The sequence below is a fragment of the Podarcis erhardii genome (genome assembly GCF_964252035.2).
Source record: "Podarcis erhardii genome assembly, chromosome: 7".
NCBI lineage: Eukaryota > Metazoa > Chordata > Lepidosauria > Squamata > Lacertidae > Podarcis > Podarcis erhardii.
The window spans coordinates 75,284,275-75,299,368 of NC_138511.1; the positions used below are offsets into that span (position 1 = coordinate 75,284,275).

A 15,094-nucleotide genomic window follows, 5' to 3' on the forward strand; every position below is an offset into this window, starting at 1 on the left:
CGTCACTTTGCTTGGGCTCCTGCCTTCCATAGCCCCTTCAAAGAGCTACAGGCACAAGGTCACATTTAAGTCTACTGCAGCAAACACTGCTAAGAGTCTTGCGGCATATTTAAGACTAATACAGTGGTACCTCGGGTTACATACGCTTCAGGTTACAGACTCAGCTAACCCAGAAATATTACCTTGGGTTAAGAACTTTGCTTCAGGATGAGAACAGAAATTGTGCGGCGGCAGCGGGAGGCCCCATTAGCTAAAGTGGTACCTCAGGATAAGAACAGTTTCAGGTTAAGAACGGATCTCCGGAACGAATTAAGTACTTAACCCAAGGTACCACTGTAAATGTATTGCAGAATAAGGCGTTGTGGACTACAGTCCATCTTCATCAGGTGCGTGAAGCATTATCCTGAGTTACAGATATATTTACACATGATTCAGGGAGGGAGATTGTAAACAGTCAGAAGGGAGCAAAATGCAGAAAGCAGGTGGTGATAACTGCATGAACAGCAAACATATACTCAAACATTTTTGCTTCTTAACACAGGCCTCCTCGTATTTGTAAGCCAGTTATCACATGTAATGCAATATTTTAAAAACTTTTCTTTCCGTTCAGGGATTGACTCCTTCAAGGGACTGGCGTAACATTTAAGAAACCTTTTTTCTGTACCAGACTATTGTATTGGGATAAAATATAAAGCATGTGTATATAAAGAGATGGGAGAGCAAATGCTGCGCAAATGCATCTCTTTTGGACAGGGGTCTGTTTTTGTTATTGTTTTCAGCTGCAGGTTGGACAACATGAAAATAGAACAAGCAGCTGCTGCTGCATAGTGAGCAGGGTCCTTTTCCAGATGTCACTTTGGCGTTGCAAGAAAAAGCTCTTAAGAAATCTAAAAGGGGCATCCTTTTGAAGTACCGGCTTCAACTACAAGCTGTCACCACACCTTGCTGCACTCCGTGTCTCTTCAAAACAGTTCGGAGAGGAAAAATCCATTCCTGTCTTTATTTAACTGGCCACCGTGTTGTTCAGGGTGAAGCGATTCCCTCTAGTGACAAATGATGTCCAAAGCAGCTCAGATGGGAGGAAGCCGCGCCTTTGCCTACACAAGACCTTTTGGGCACTTTTAAACGCATGGACGTGCTGTGCTCTCCCACCACTGAGCATTGCAGGGCTCATCTCCCCATTCTGAAAAGACAAACGGGACCCCCTAGCAAGAGCAAGACTGGAACATGGGCCAGAGGTTCCCTGCTCATTTCCACTGGCGATCCCAGGACCTTCGGCCTGCCAAGTGCGTGTTCCATCATGGAGCTAAAATCTCTCCATACCCTTCCTATCACCACTGGAGAACAGAGCCAGCTACCCCCCCTTTTCAGGGGACTGATTTGGCTCCTGAAGCAATCTGTTCTGCTTCCCCCTGAAAAGAATCCTTTGCTTTTGGTGGCAACAGCAAAGAGAGAAAGGAGGAGGTGGGAAAAGCCCAGAGCGGTGGTGGTGGTGAAACCTTCCCTTTCCCCAATTATCAAATTGATCATATGAAAGTGTGCATGCTCAAGTGTGGGGTAGCTTCACCTGCCCCTGGCATGCAACCCCCAGAGGGTTAGCAAAATGTGAATGTGGGGCCTGAGCAGCCCCCTAAAAGGTTGGCCACCCCTGTAGAAAACTCACCTAACAGTGTTGCCTGTTAGGCTTAGGAACAAATGCTACGTAAGAGTTGGCCATGAATAAACCATGGGTGGTGGTGGGGTTTGAGTCTTAAGGCGAGGGTAATCTCTTATCCCCACCGAAGAAGGGAGCAAGTAAAGTCCTGGGTAATTATTTATTCACAGGATAAATCTCACACACCAACACCAGAGATACCAAAAATGCCCCCGCCCCCCACAGACTGAGACCACCACCTCCGTCTCCATCCTGCTTCTCCCATCTTTTTATTTGTAGAACTCGTGCTCCTGTTCGTCTTTCTTGATGACAGTCTTGTAGGCCTTCTCAAAGTCCTTGGCCAGCACAATGTAACGGTTCTCCCGGACAGCCAGCATGCCAGCCTTAAGGAGACAGGAAGGAGGGGAGGAAGCATGAACAGGTAACATCAGCAGGAAGTAAAAACTAAAAAAAGGGGGAGTACTAACCGCTGTCTAACACGCGATACTAACCTCCTGGCAAATGGAGTTGATGTCTGCTCCTGAGATCTTATCCGGCCGCGCCACGTCTGGAAGGAAGAGTGAAGGAAAGAGCAGGAGCATATGGGCCCTGTGTGGCCGTTCTAGAAAAGGGGAGAAGACTGGCCTATATGACTGCAAAATCCCCCATTGGGAGCTGCCACCTTTCCCATTGAAATGAGAAAAGTGTCAGAGGGATGATCCACAGCTGCTAATTTTGCATTATTTTTTTTTGCTAAGGGGAGCACCTGCCGGGTGCGACGCAACCCTTTCCATGGAAGTAGGTTGGCAGCGGGAGCTGGGAAAATAGTCAGGAGACAGGTACACCCTAGCTGCCAACCCCTGTACTCAAGGATGCTACGGTTACAAACAGTCCATCTGGCCTCTTGCTCTTCATTCCCCTTTATTTAACAGCATTAAATAAAGAACTGGTGGCCCCCCAGATGTTGTTGAATTCCCAACTCCCAACATTGTGGCCAATGGCCTGGGATGATGGGAGTTATAGCTCAGCAACTTCTGGACAGCCGCAGGTTTCCTGCCCTGGCTTTATAGCATCAGCTTGCTCCCCATATTCACTGCCAGAAGGATTGGTGGGTAAGAGGGGTATTTTACCATCCAAGTTTAAAAGACAAGAAATAAGTTCAGGAAACTTTATTCTGTTAGCAGGTCAAAGGGGGGGGGGGCGACACACAAACAAAGCATCTCTTAAGCTCAGCTCATTGGCCATTCTTCTAGTCCCCCTGCCCTCCACCCATTTCTTCCCACTGCACTGTCCGGAAGGATACAATCCTCCAGATCCACCTCCTCAGACAGGTTCATCTTGCTGGTGATGGTGGTGAAGATCAACCGTTTTTGGCGCCGGTCCGGCAAGGGAAACTCAATTTTACGATCTAGGCGGCCTGGCCGGAGCAAAGCAGGATCCAGGGTGTCTGCTCGGTTCGTGGCCATTATCACCTAGAAGGGAACCAAGAGAGAACACCGTTAAACCCAACTTCTTCATGCAAAAAATTAATGGCAGGCTCGGGCAGACTGAATTTGAGTTTGGTAAGTTAAGTGGAGAAAAGCCAACATTTGTTGGAACCCTTTAGGCAGGGATGGAAACTGGTGGCCTTCCAGATGTTGCTGGACTCCAACTCCCAAGGGGCCCAGGCCAAAACTGAGGGATGATGAGAGTTGTAGTTCAACAACATTTAGAGAGCCACAGCTTTCCCCATCTTTGCTTTAAATCCAGAGCTTATGCTAAAGAGGGGAATTGCCTTTCTAGGCCACTCAACCCTTCCCCTTGCCCCCACCCCCACCCCCACTGCTGCCCAACACACGCACCTTGACGTTAACATTCTGGTCAAAGCCATCCATCTGGTTGAGTAGCTCCAGGAGGATGCGCTGAACCTCCCTATCAGCTGTAGAGAGACCAACAAATTTATCAGCTGGTGTGCCCTGGAAGAGAGAGCTGCCCTTTCCTTTCGCTGCCATAGCCAAAGCTGCTTTGCACTACCGACCCATCTTCAGGGATATCGTGCAAGCCTGGAATGCACCACACTGGCCTTTTAAGCCATCATTCAGAGAACCTCAGGATTTATACAGCTGTCTAAGTTTTGAGTCCTCATTACTGCAGAGAAAAGACTGCAGAAGTCTCAGCGGTGCCCATTGAGGGGTTTGGAGGATACGAGACCCACAAACAAGATGCTGCGGTATAGAGTCTGCCTGTCTGGCATTCTAATCAGACAGCCATGTCCTTTTATAGGCTACACCATTCCAGTCTGGCACTACAGTTTTCCATTCTCACCTACCCGCCAGGCTGCTGAGCATGCTCAGGGGTTACTGGGCTGTTTTGGGATACCCTCAGCCTTGGGTATGTTTCCCATTTCTGTAAAATGTGAAGTTTCTCCAAGCCTGCTGCTACCCTCCTTCCTTCTCGTGTGCAGTTGGGTGCCATTTGTTTCCCCATCCCTGGTATACAAGGACAGAAAAGCAAGGACTTCTAGTGGTTTCTGCCCATTTCCATTGCTGGGGATTGAACCAGGGACCTTTCTGCATGCAAGGTGAATACCCTACTGCTGAGCTTTCAGCCCTTCTAACCCTCCCTGCTTCTTCCACACCCAGCTGCCATCCTATTTCTTGCTCAACAAATCCAGATTTGCAACCCCGACTGCACAAAATAAAGTGATCGCCCGCACAAAATATGCCCGATTCACACAAGTTGAAGAATCGGGGGGGGGGGGGAGAGAATATTCCCCCCTAGCAGAAGCATAGGCTCACCTGGGCCAAGTTTGTTGTTTGGCTCTCATAGGCCAACCATATGCAGAAGTCACTATGTTCAACCGACAAAGAACTACCGAAGCCCAGGGTTCTAGCACATTGTGACACTGCAAGGTCGGAGCAACACCTAGAGGAGGCAGCAGGAATTGCAGCAGCCCTACCCAGCCGCCAGGACTCAGGCAGAAACTAGGGGTTACGCAGCAAATGCAGGATTCCCAAACTTATATTTGCTGCCTAATACGGAAGACGGAACTTCACCATTTCCCCAATCCCTTGCTGGCTGTTTTTATCAGCTGGGGGTGTGTGGAACTTCCTCCAGGTGGTATTTCCCAAATATATTTGAGGCTACAGCAGAGGAAGAGACTGGGAAGCAGGACTGCTGCACTGGCTCTGATGACAGCCCAGCCCCCTTGCTCCTTCTGTCCCTGAAAAGTTTCTATTCCTGCTGGTCATTATAACTTTAATAAATGATCAGAGTTCATTTGCTTTCCTCTTCCCTCCCCCATCCCATTTCCTTTTATGCTGTGTCTGTTAAGACTGTAATCCTATGGGCAAGGACTGTCCTGTTTTTACAGACTGTATGTAAGCTGCTCTTCCCTAATTCTTCCCTCTATTCAGGTGGCCACAGTTGCCCAGGAGCTCCCCCACCCCCCTGCTCCCTCTTCCCCCGTCACCAACTCACCTCCGGTCTGGGCATCAAAGCGCTTTGTGGCAATGGCGTCAATCTCGTCTATGAAAATGATGGCTGGGGCGTTCTCTTTGGCCAGGCGGAAGACGTCCCGCACCATGCGTGGCCCCTCACCCAGGTACTTCTGCACAAACTCGGATCCTACTACCCGAATGAAGGCAGCTGGAGGCAAAGGCAGAGTTAGACCCAGCTCCTTTGGCATCCCTCAGTCTCCCAGGGAAACCCATCTTAACGGGGCCACCGCCTTGGGAAGACCAAGGGATGCCAGCAAACCTGCACCCAACAGGGTAGTGACGTGTCCAAGGCAAGAGAACTGGTGCCTTGCTCACCTGTGGTGTGATGAGCCACTGCTTTGGCCAACATGGTTTTCCCGCAACCAGGCGGGCCGTACATCAGCACCCCCCGTGGAGGGTCAATGCCGATCTGAAAAAAGGGTCGAAAGGTGAGAAAAGAACAACAAAATAGGCCATCTCAAGGGCCCTTGTTACATCTCTCAACAGAATAAAACCCCACTTCCAAGTTGTTGCTTGAGTCTGCTGCTCTGAGTCAAGCTCCACAACATCTGGAGGGCCACAAGTTCCCCATCCCTGCCTTAGATGGTCCAGCCGCTACACCCAGAAGCCTCCCATCCATGCACCAACCACATCCAGATTTTGCTTCAATGATATTGTTGCATTGGGCACCGACTGGGCTAAGAGCTGGTCCAAGCACTGAGAAGGGCATGCACGAGTAAATCTTGGTGTGCACCCATGTCAAATATCCAGAAATAATAGCCAGGAATCAATTCGGGCTCTGCTTGGGGATCTCTCTCCACTGGAAAGAAGGCACAGATATTCTCTATACAAAGGAGCCCAAAGATTAAAAGGCAGAAGGTGGGGACGCAGGACGGATAGCTACCAGCGCATGCTACAAGGGAGGTTTCCCTTTGCTGTGTTTTTCAATCATACAGATGACAACCGACCCAGCTTAGGGCAGGAGAAAACACATGTGCTTTCTTCTTTGTAAAATGAACACAGGCAATGCAGTGCGGAGGATGCAGTTCTCTCTGCAATTCCACCCCACCCACTTCCTGTCCCAAGCAAACAAATATTAATGGGAGCCATTAAGGGTAAGGGCCATAGCTCAGCAGCAGAGCTTCTGCTCTGCATGCAGAAGGCTGCAAGTTCAATTCCTGGCATCGCCAGAAAACACTACAAAGCTCCCTGAGCTGAAACCCTTGAGAGTCATTGCCAGTCAGTGGAAAATAGTGAGCTTGATGGGTCAGTGGTCTGACTCAGTATATGGCAGCTTTCTAGGATCACTGTTGAAGCAAGCGACTGCGAGCTTTCTAAAGGAAAAGTGCAGATAAATATAGATACATGAATGACAGCCTATTTGTGCACACACTGCACATACTTGCCAGGAACCCTAATGCTTTGCCCCTTCCCCAACATTTCTCCAATAGCTTCTCTTGCCCCCTGGCATATATTTGGCCTTTGTAACCTGCCTCCATTGGTTGGCTGGAAAAGAAAAAACCGTTAAGCACGGTGTCTCCATGAGATACTGCATGCCTCCTTCTTGACACAGACAGACCCAGGAGCTGAGTTTCTTTTGAACAATGGGATGGGGAGGCCTTTTTGTTTTAAGTAAGAGAGGCTTGACTACCAGAGAAGGAGACTGCTAAACCTCAATGAAAGAATCAGCTGTTTTCTTATAAATTCTGTGCATCTCCTGTTGCACTCCTGCTCAGTCTGATTCAGCAGAACTTGTGGACATGCAAAGAAGTGGAATGTTAGTTCAAGGATGGAACTCGGTGATGGCCACCAGCAAGGAAGGCTTTAAAGAGGGATTGGACAATTGGTGGCGGGTATCGGTGGCTCCTAGCCATGGTGGCTGTGCTAAGGGTATGCCTCCATCATCTGAGGCAGAAGGAGTTGTTGCAGGGGAAGCTTAATGTGGGGGGAATGGCAGTGGGGTCGGTGAGTGGAGTGTTTCCTGCTTGGCTGTGGGTTGGACTCGATGGCCCTTGTGGTCTCTTCCAACTCTATGATTCTACTTCCGGCATAGAAATTTAGATCACGTACCTGTTTGTAGAGTTCAAAGTGGGTAAGGGGCAGCTCTACTGCCTCCCTCACTTCCTGCTTCTGAATATCCATCCCACCAATGTCGGCATACATCACGTCTGGTTTCTGATCTGCTCAGAGAAGGGACGGGACCTCAGGTGTTTTCCTGCCCTTGGATCTTTCTACCCTGCTACATTCTTTCAAGTGCTGCCTTGATTCCACTGGGCCTTTGTCTTCATAGCCTTGGGCAGCCTTCCCCCCACCCCTGCCTGCTGTTTTGGACTCCAACTCCCATCAGCCCCAGCCAGCACATGCTGGAGCTCCGTTGGAGCTGCAGTTCCAACGTAAACCGCTTCATGCTCCTGGATCTGATGGGCAGTGCGAGCACAGCTTGCTCCACGAAAGCGCAACCAGGAGCTCACTTTAAGCTCCCAAGTGTTGTTCCTTCGCAGCCATACAAGTACCTGACTGTCAGGTGTGTAGCAGGCAGGTGGGGTTTGCAAGGAATGTCCTTGCAAGCCAAATTGGGACTTGCGGGTCTGAGGTTCCCCACACCAAGGACTCTGAAGGCATCCTGGAATCCCTGCCCATAGGCAGCCCATTAACAGGGCTCACCTCTCTGATCCAAGGAAGAGTTGCCTTACCTGACGTGAGCATCATGATACTGCTGTCGGCCTCAGGGGGCAATACATCCACCAAGGCATTGCTGTGTTTATGCAGGGCCACAGAGGCGTTGGGTTTCAGCAGCTCCCGGTCAATGGTGCTCAGGATCCGGACGTAATAGTTGGAGCCTGAAGTGGAGACACACTTATGAGAAAAATGACTGGAAACAGAGGCCGCCAGGGAGACAAGCCAGCTATTTTTCTCAAGCTGCAATGTAAGGGGAGGGGAGGGCTAGCGCCCACACTTGGCATCCCTGGGCAGCTGCCAGAGCCCCAGCACCCTGGCAGTGCCAAACAATGATACTTGCCTCTCTTTACTTCTCCCGCTCTCCCCAAATCACACACACACTGAGAAGTGCCAGGTCTCTGAGTCTAGCTGCCATTTAAGCTTCCCACAATTCCCCTGGTGTTGTGTCACTCGGGGCATTGTGGGAAATTTGAATGACAGTCCTCGGCAGTTCAATGCAGCTCAGAATGCTGCTGATTGCTATTAGCCACCACCACCTGGGGCACACAAACAGAGCAGGGCCCCCTGCCAGAGCGGACTTTGTCCACTGCCTCCTCAAACCTGGAGCTGGCCCATTGCAGGTAGATGGGAAGAAGGAGGAAAGGAGGGACTGTACCTGTGGTAGAACCAACGATGGCTGTGTTCTGATCCACGGCCTCCAGGAACTGGCCAATGACCAATGGAATGCTCTGGATTCGTTTCACCTCTTCCTGGGCGTGCAGAAACTCCTTCTTTAGGTTCTTCTGCTCATCTTTGATGTACTCCTCTTGAACTTCCAGGAACTCCAGCTCTTGCTGTAATTTCTGCAGGAGGGCACACCGAAATCCTCCTCAAACCTCCTCCTTCTGCACCAGCTAAATTACCACTCAAGATCATAGGAACACGTAGGAAGGTGCCTGACACAGTCAGAGCACCGCTCCATCTAGCCAACCCTGAGTAGCAGCAGCTCTGCAGGGTTTCAGGCAGAGGTCTCTCCCCAGCCCTACCAGGAGATGCTGGGTATTGAACCTGGGACCTTCTGCATGTAAAGCGGATCCTCTGCCACTGAACTACAGCCCTTCTCCGTATGCAGCGAGAAAACCTTCATAAAGGTAGAATAATTATAATTCTTCCCCACAGACCTGAACATCTGCCTTATGCCCTTACTGCTTAATACCTCTTCTGTTCAACTTCCTAGTCCTTAAGAAAAAAACAGTAATTCCTAAGCAGCTAACACGCTCTAGTCAACAACACACCTGAGACCAACAATACAAAGACATTTGCTATATAAGGTGCAGTAACTCAAACTGTACACAGAATTCCCAGTGCCGTCACATTTGCATAAAGACACTGCAATGATGGCAGTTTTGTTTTCGATCCCATTCATAATGATCCACAACACGCAATTCAACCTCGCCTTGTGGCATTAAATTACATAAATTAATTTCTGCAAGGTATTATAATTCCACAAAAAAATTAATTTGGACAGAGCAGGCCACAAACAATTTCTAACACATCTTTGCACCTCTCCATCAAAAATGGCACTGCAGCAATGGTGCCCTAACTTTTCTACTGCTCCACCAGTTTGCCTCTATAATGGCAACCTCTGTGGAAACCCTCTGTGGCTCTGCTGCTATCTCGTCAAACAATGATGGGGAACATTCTCATCATATGTGATGTCACGCATGCAGCAGGTGGTGAAGTGTTTGCAAAGAAACAATCTGGAGGCTTAAGGTGTGCTCCCGATTTCTTTTCATGGCAAGCACTGCTGGCATTCAGCACCTTTTGAATTTGGCACCAAGTGCAAGCCCCAAAGACTGGTCCTGCTTGGGAGTTCCTGGATGGAAGTGGAGTTAATCCCTGCTGAAAGCAGGATTTGAAGGCACCACTGATCAACTGAGATCCCTCTGGGATCAGCTGCACTGAGGAATTCCCAAGTGCAGCCAGCCTCTGCCAAAGAAGGGATTAACTGATAGGCAGGTTTGAAAAGAATAACAAGGGTACTTAGCCCATGGTCCTGATTCTCTCCTTTGAAGCTGAGTTACATGCTGATGTCAGGTGACTGACAGGAGAGTGGCCTTGAGCACCCAGCAAAGTGGCTCACAAGGAATCATAGAACCGTAGAGTTGGAAGGGTCCATGAGAGTCATCTAGTCCAACCCCCTGCAATGCAGAAATCTTTTGCCCAGTGTGAGGCTCGAACCCACAACTCTGAGATTAAGAGAATCATGCTTTACCAACTGAGCTATCCTGGGAGTTTAGGATCCAGCCTGCCAACATGTTCCTGTTTCCCACCCCTGTTCTTGAGCAAAGGACCACACAACAGCTCCCTCCAGTGCCACAAACAGAGCGCTACAACCTCACAGCTGAACAAGATCACCAGATAGCTCACCTTATAACGGCTGTACAGGTCCTCCACATCCTCAGCCTCAGGAACTAGGAAGGAGAGGCCAGTCTGAGGCCTAGAGATGGAGAGAGCTGGAAGCTCATCCTAGAATCAGGGAACACAAAGAAATGAGAATGTAGAGTTATCTGGGAAACTTTCACCTCCTGCACTGCACATGTCACCTGGCTAAGTTGGGGGACCTGAGGCTCCCTAGATGTTGCTGCAGTAAAACGCCTGTCATTTGTAGCCATGCAGACTCAGGCTGGTGAAAGATGGGAGTCCAACAAGATCTGGAGAGTCACAGGCTTCTCATTTCTGTGCTAGGCACACTTAGCAGATGAATACCTCCCCTTCAAAAAAGTAATGCTGGAAGAGATGTTACAAAGTGGGAAGCCCTTCAACCAGCCATTAGAGCAACAGAATCCACTGAGCTGATCGAGTGACAGGGGAGCAAGCCAAAGGCACAGTCCAGGAAAATGATGAAGTTTTGCTGCGGCCTCCTCCTACGCAGGTTTCATCAGAGGCTAAGTTCTGCTACCTGTATCTATGTCGCAAGTTCTGCATGCATAATATTTTCTGCCTTAAACTGTGACTCGGCGGACAGAGAGAGACCCTCCAATTTTAAACACTTTAGGACAAATTCCGAAGGCACAGCTGTGCTAAAAACTTCCTCTGTTTGAGTCATAATAAATGTCCCGAACCCAGCAATGAGGACAGGCGACTGGAAGTTTAGCTCTTTATTGGCAAAGAACACCCCCATATATCAGCTCCTAAAGGGCGAGAATCCCAGGCACCCCTCCTGCTAAACAGCTAGCTAGGCATTGCCTTTTTCAGACCTGTGCTCCAACCCAGACAGCTGGAGCAAGTGTGTGACTATGCTTCCCTCAGCACATTTAAACACCCTTGTGGTGTGCACAAGCAAACAACTTCTCCTGCGTAGCATCTCCAGCTGCTCCAGCCCCTTGTTGTCCTTTGAGACAGCTGGGGAGGGGACAGAGGAGATACTAAGAGCTCCCATCTCTCTCTGGGACTGCCTATTCCTCCTCTGCGCCTTCCTGCAACTCTTCCTCCTCCTCCTCTTCTCCTGACTCTGACTGCCAGGCCTCTCCCCCTTCCCCCTACCTCATGGGAGGTTTAGAACCCCACAAATTGCTGGCCCTTTCTCCTGGATCATCCTTCTCTGCCCACCCTTTCGACACCTGCCTATCCCTGACAATAAACCACCAAGCACTTTGCACAGTCCAAATCAACACGCTGATGTTAATTATTGTTGTTCCACAAATCAGACTGCAACACAATGCTGTTGCGTACCCCCTCCTCTAACAGAGGCTCTCTTGTTCAAAACTTCAGCCAGCCTGAAACAGAAGCCCAATAGTTCTGTACAGGCAGGCAGAAAGTTGCAAGGGTGTGGGTAAGAGGATAGAAAGAGGTGGGTTTTTCTCTCCCTTTCCTAAGGTATTATTTTCTTGCACTAGAGTACTCAGATTTTATGTCCCCCTTATCCACTCCTCCAAGATGCTTATGATTAGTTGTTGGGGGCCTAAGCAGGTGAATTCCCTCTTCATTCCCCACCTCAGTTTCCTTTTCTTCCACCTGCAACTGTCAGCTTCAGTGTTCTGTATATTCTGAAGGCTCCCTGGTTTCTTCAGTGGAGAAGGTTGATTTTAAAAAATATATTTCCCCCCCTACCAATTTATACTTCTAAGCATCCAGAGCATCCCTGATTTTATGGGCCAGGGTCTGTATCACTTCTAAACTAATTACAGTGGTGCCCCGCAAGACGAACGCCTCGCAAGACGGAAAACCCGCTAGACGAAAGGGTTTTCCATTTTGGAGGCGCTTCGCAAAACGAATTTCCCTATGGGCTTGCTTCGCAAGACGAAAATGTCCTGCAAGTTCCTGCGGGGGTTTTTCCCCTCCCCCCCTTTTCCTAAGCCCTAAGCCACTTATCAGCGGATCCGCTGATAAGCCGCTTATCAGCTGATCCGCTAAAAGCTGCTAAACCTCTAATAGCGCTAATCCGCTAAGGTGTCAATGGGCTTGCTTCGCAAGACGAAAAAACCGCTATACGAAGAGCCTCACGGAATGGATTAATTTCGTCTTGCGAGGCACCACTGTAGTACTCACACCACCTTAGTTTGCTCTCTCTCTCTTCACACCTGCCCAGCAAGAAATGGGACAATTTTGTGCCCCAGCAGAAGAGGGGACAATCATTACCTCCTTTTGCCTGGCACCTGAAGATATGTAACCATGGTACCAGCCGAGCCTCCAAAGGTTAAACATTTCGCAAATGAGGAGTCACTGTTGAAAAGGCCCCATTCTCGTGATGCTGCCCTCCAGATCCACCAGTGAGGGGGCATGTGAAGAAGGACCTCTGATGATGATCACAGGGTCCAGGTTGGTTCATATAGGGAGAGGCGGTCCTTGAACTATTGCAGTCATAAGCCATTTAAGGCTTTACAGATCAAAAGCAACACTTTGAATTGTTTGTTACGTTTAAGGCAGCATCTGAAACACCAGCATCGGCCGAACCACAATAATCATTTATTGTCTGGAAAAACCCACAAGCGAGATCTGGTAACACTTTAAACTAGAGCAAGATTAATCAGCAATGGGATGTAGCAGGAGAAGGAAAGCAGGAGCCTGACAGAGGAAACCTAAATACGTGTCTACCCAGAGAGAAGTCCCACAGGGGAAGGGCCACAGCTCAGTGGTAAAGTCAGTGTTGGTGCCAGACTATTTTGCTCACTAGGCAAGGCTAACTACTTGTACCTGCACAATAAATAAATAAATGCTAACTTCAATGTTCAGAAACATGTTTAGTAGGAAAATTGGAAAGCACAAAAACTTAGTTCCGATAAATGTATTTTAAACTGCAAGAATAAGTAATACAACCATTTTTGATTGCCTTCCTCAAATACAAAAGAAAATGTTTTAGCACAAAAATCATTTTTCACAACCTTGTGAACTGAGATGTTAAAATTCAAGTCTCTTTTAAAAAGCTTCCATTTCAGGCACATCAAAATATCACTCTGTGTGCCTTCCCCTTTTTCTAATTTTGTCACCGACTCCTTCGGGTAAAGTACTGCCAAGCCAACTGGAAGCCTCTTTCCACAACATACCTTGAGCGTATGCAAGCATTTCTAAGTTCGAGAAACCGGGTTCAGAACGTACAAGTGAAACACGTATCAGGAATTCGTAAGATGTAACAAAAAATGTAATCCGTTTAAAAAACAACAACAAAAAACTGTGCTTCTCCAAGGCCGGTACTGCCCACCTCCCTCTGAGGTCTGTGTCCCGTGAGGCTACCTACCTAGCTGGCCTATTACTAGCTGACAGCCTTGGGAGGAGCATCTGCTTTGAGCGCAGAAGAAAATCCCAGTTTGGATCCCCAGGCAGGGCTGGGAGAGGACCCCTGCCCGAAACCCCGGAGAGCCTGGCCGCTGCCAGTCAGTGCAAACAACACAGAGCCAAGTGGGCTCAAGGCACCTCCCTGCGCCCCTGTGCCCAATGGGGCCGACCCCTATCTCAGGGTTGCTACTTACAGGGCTTTCTATGGGGCGGGGGGAAGTGGGGTCCAGTGGGGCAAAGAGCTAAAAAGGCCACGGTCCTCCTCCTCCTGCTCCTCCAGGGCCCCACCAGCCCCGCAGTGACTCGGCACCTCGCCCGTCCCCCGCCGGCCCTCGAGGGCTTCACCACCACCGCCTCGGCCCCAAAGCAGCCGAGACGGTAGGGAGGGCGGAGGACGCCGAAGGAGGAAGGCCCGGCCCGGCGCAGCCTTTCCTTCCCCACGACCCGCGTCCCGGCCTCCCTTACCTGCGTTTTTTCCACCAGGATCCCGATTTCCTCCATTTCTCAGCTTAACAAGGCCAGGCTGCTCTTCGCCGCTTCCGGGAAAAGCTGCCGGAAGCTGGCAGAGAGGCTGACGGGAGATGTAGTCCTTTTCGAGAAAAGGGATGATGGGGCGGGGAAAGTAGGCGGGGGTGTGTGGTTTGGGAGTCGTAGGCCAGGCTGCAGCTTTGCAACCGGGAGCCTATTTGGAAACGGGACTTAGGGCGGGGGACTTTCTGGATTGTTGGATGAGGAGCTGAGGAGCCCCAACCACATTTGAAGGCCCGAGTAATAGTAATAATAATAATAATAATAATAATAATAATAATAATAATAATAATAATTTTTTATTTATACCCCGCCTTCCCCAGCCAAGACCAGGCTCAGGGTGGCTAACAACCAATAATAGAAACAAGTTGATTAAAATACAATTTAAAAGATTAAGATACAACATTAAAACATTAGGATACAGTCTCTTCATAGGAGGAGAAAGGAAAAAGAAAGAGGGGGAGGGAATCAAACTAATTCTAAGCCAAAGGCCAGGTGGAACAACTCTGTCTTACAGGCCCTGCAGAAAGAAATCAGATCCTGCAGGGCCCTGGTCTCATGAGACAGCGCGTTCCACCAGGCCAGAGCCAGAGTTGAAAAGGCCTGGCTCTGGTTGAGGCTAATCTAACTTCCTTAGGGCCCGGGACCACTAGAGTGTTGCTATTTATGGACCTTGAGGCTCTCTGTGGGGCATACCAGGAGAGGCGGTCCCGTAGCTACCAGGGTCCTAGGCCGTGAAGGGCTTTAAAGGTCAAAACCAGCACCTTAAATCTGACCCTGTACTCCACCGGGAGCCAGTGCAGCTGGAAAAGCACTGGGTGAATATGCTCCCATGGCATATTCATGGGAGCATAATTGTGGCGCCTGAACAGGCGGCCCTGTTTCTTCGTGCCGTTTGCTTTCGTGGGCTAAGAACCTGCTTTGCCGGAGGGACGGAGCATCGCTTCATGCAGGGACGAAGCCTGTAATCGTTGAAGGAGCACCACCACACCAGTGCAAATTCCAGTGGTAGATGCACGGGCTTGCGTGCATACATTAAAGC

General features: G+C 49.5%; 1 protein-coding gene across 1 annotated transcript; it reads right to left on the reverse strand.

The window, feature by feature from the left end:
• Positions 1 to 1,900: 1,900 nt before the first annotated feature.
• Positions 1,901 to 14,147, reverse strand: PSMC4 (proteasome 26S subunit, ATPase 4). Its single transcript, XM_081869287.1, has 11 exons — positions 13,990 to 14,147; positions 10,180 to 10,278; positions 8,426 to 8,612; positions 7,785 to 7,931; positions 7,162 to 7,271; positions 5,428 to 5,521; positions 5,093 to 5,260; positions 3,475 to 3,551; positions 2,937 to 3,105; positions 2,146 to 2,201; positions 1,901 to 2,037 (listed from the first exon to the last, which is right to left on the reverse strand). Exons 1-11 carry the CDS (start codon positions 14,023 to 14,025, stop codon positions 1,924 to 1,926), a joined length of 1,257 nt encoding a protein of 418 aa, XP_081725413.1. The 5' UTR covers positions 14,026 to 14,147; the 3' UTR covers positions 1,901 to 1,923.
• Positions 14,148 to 15,094: the final 947 nt, after the last annotated feature.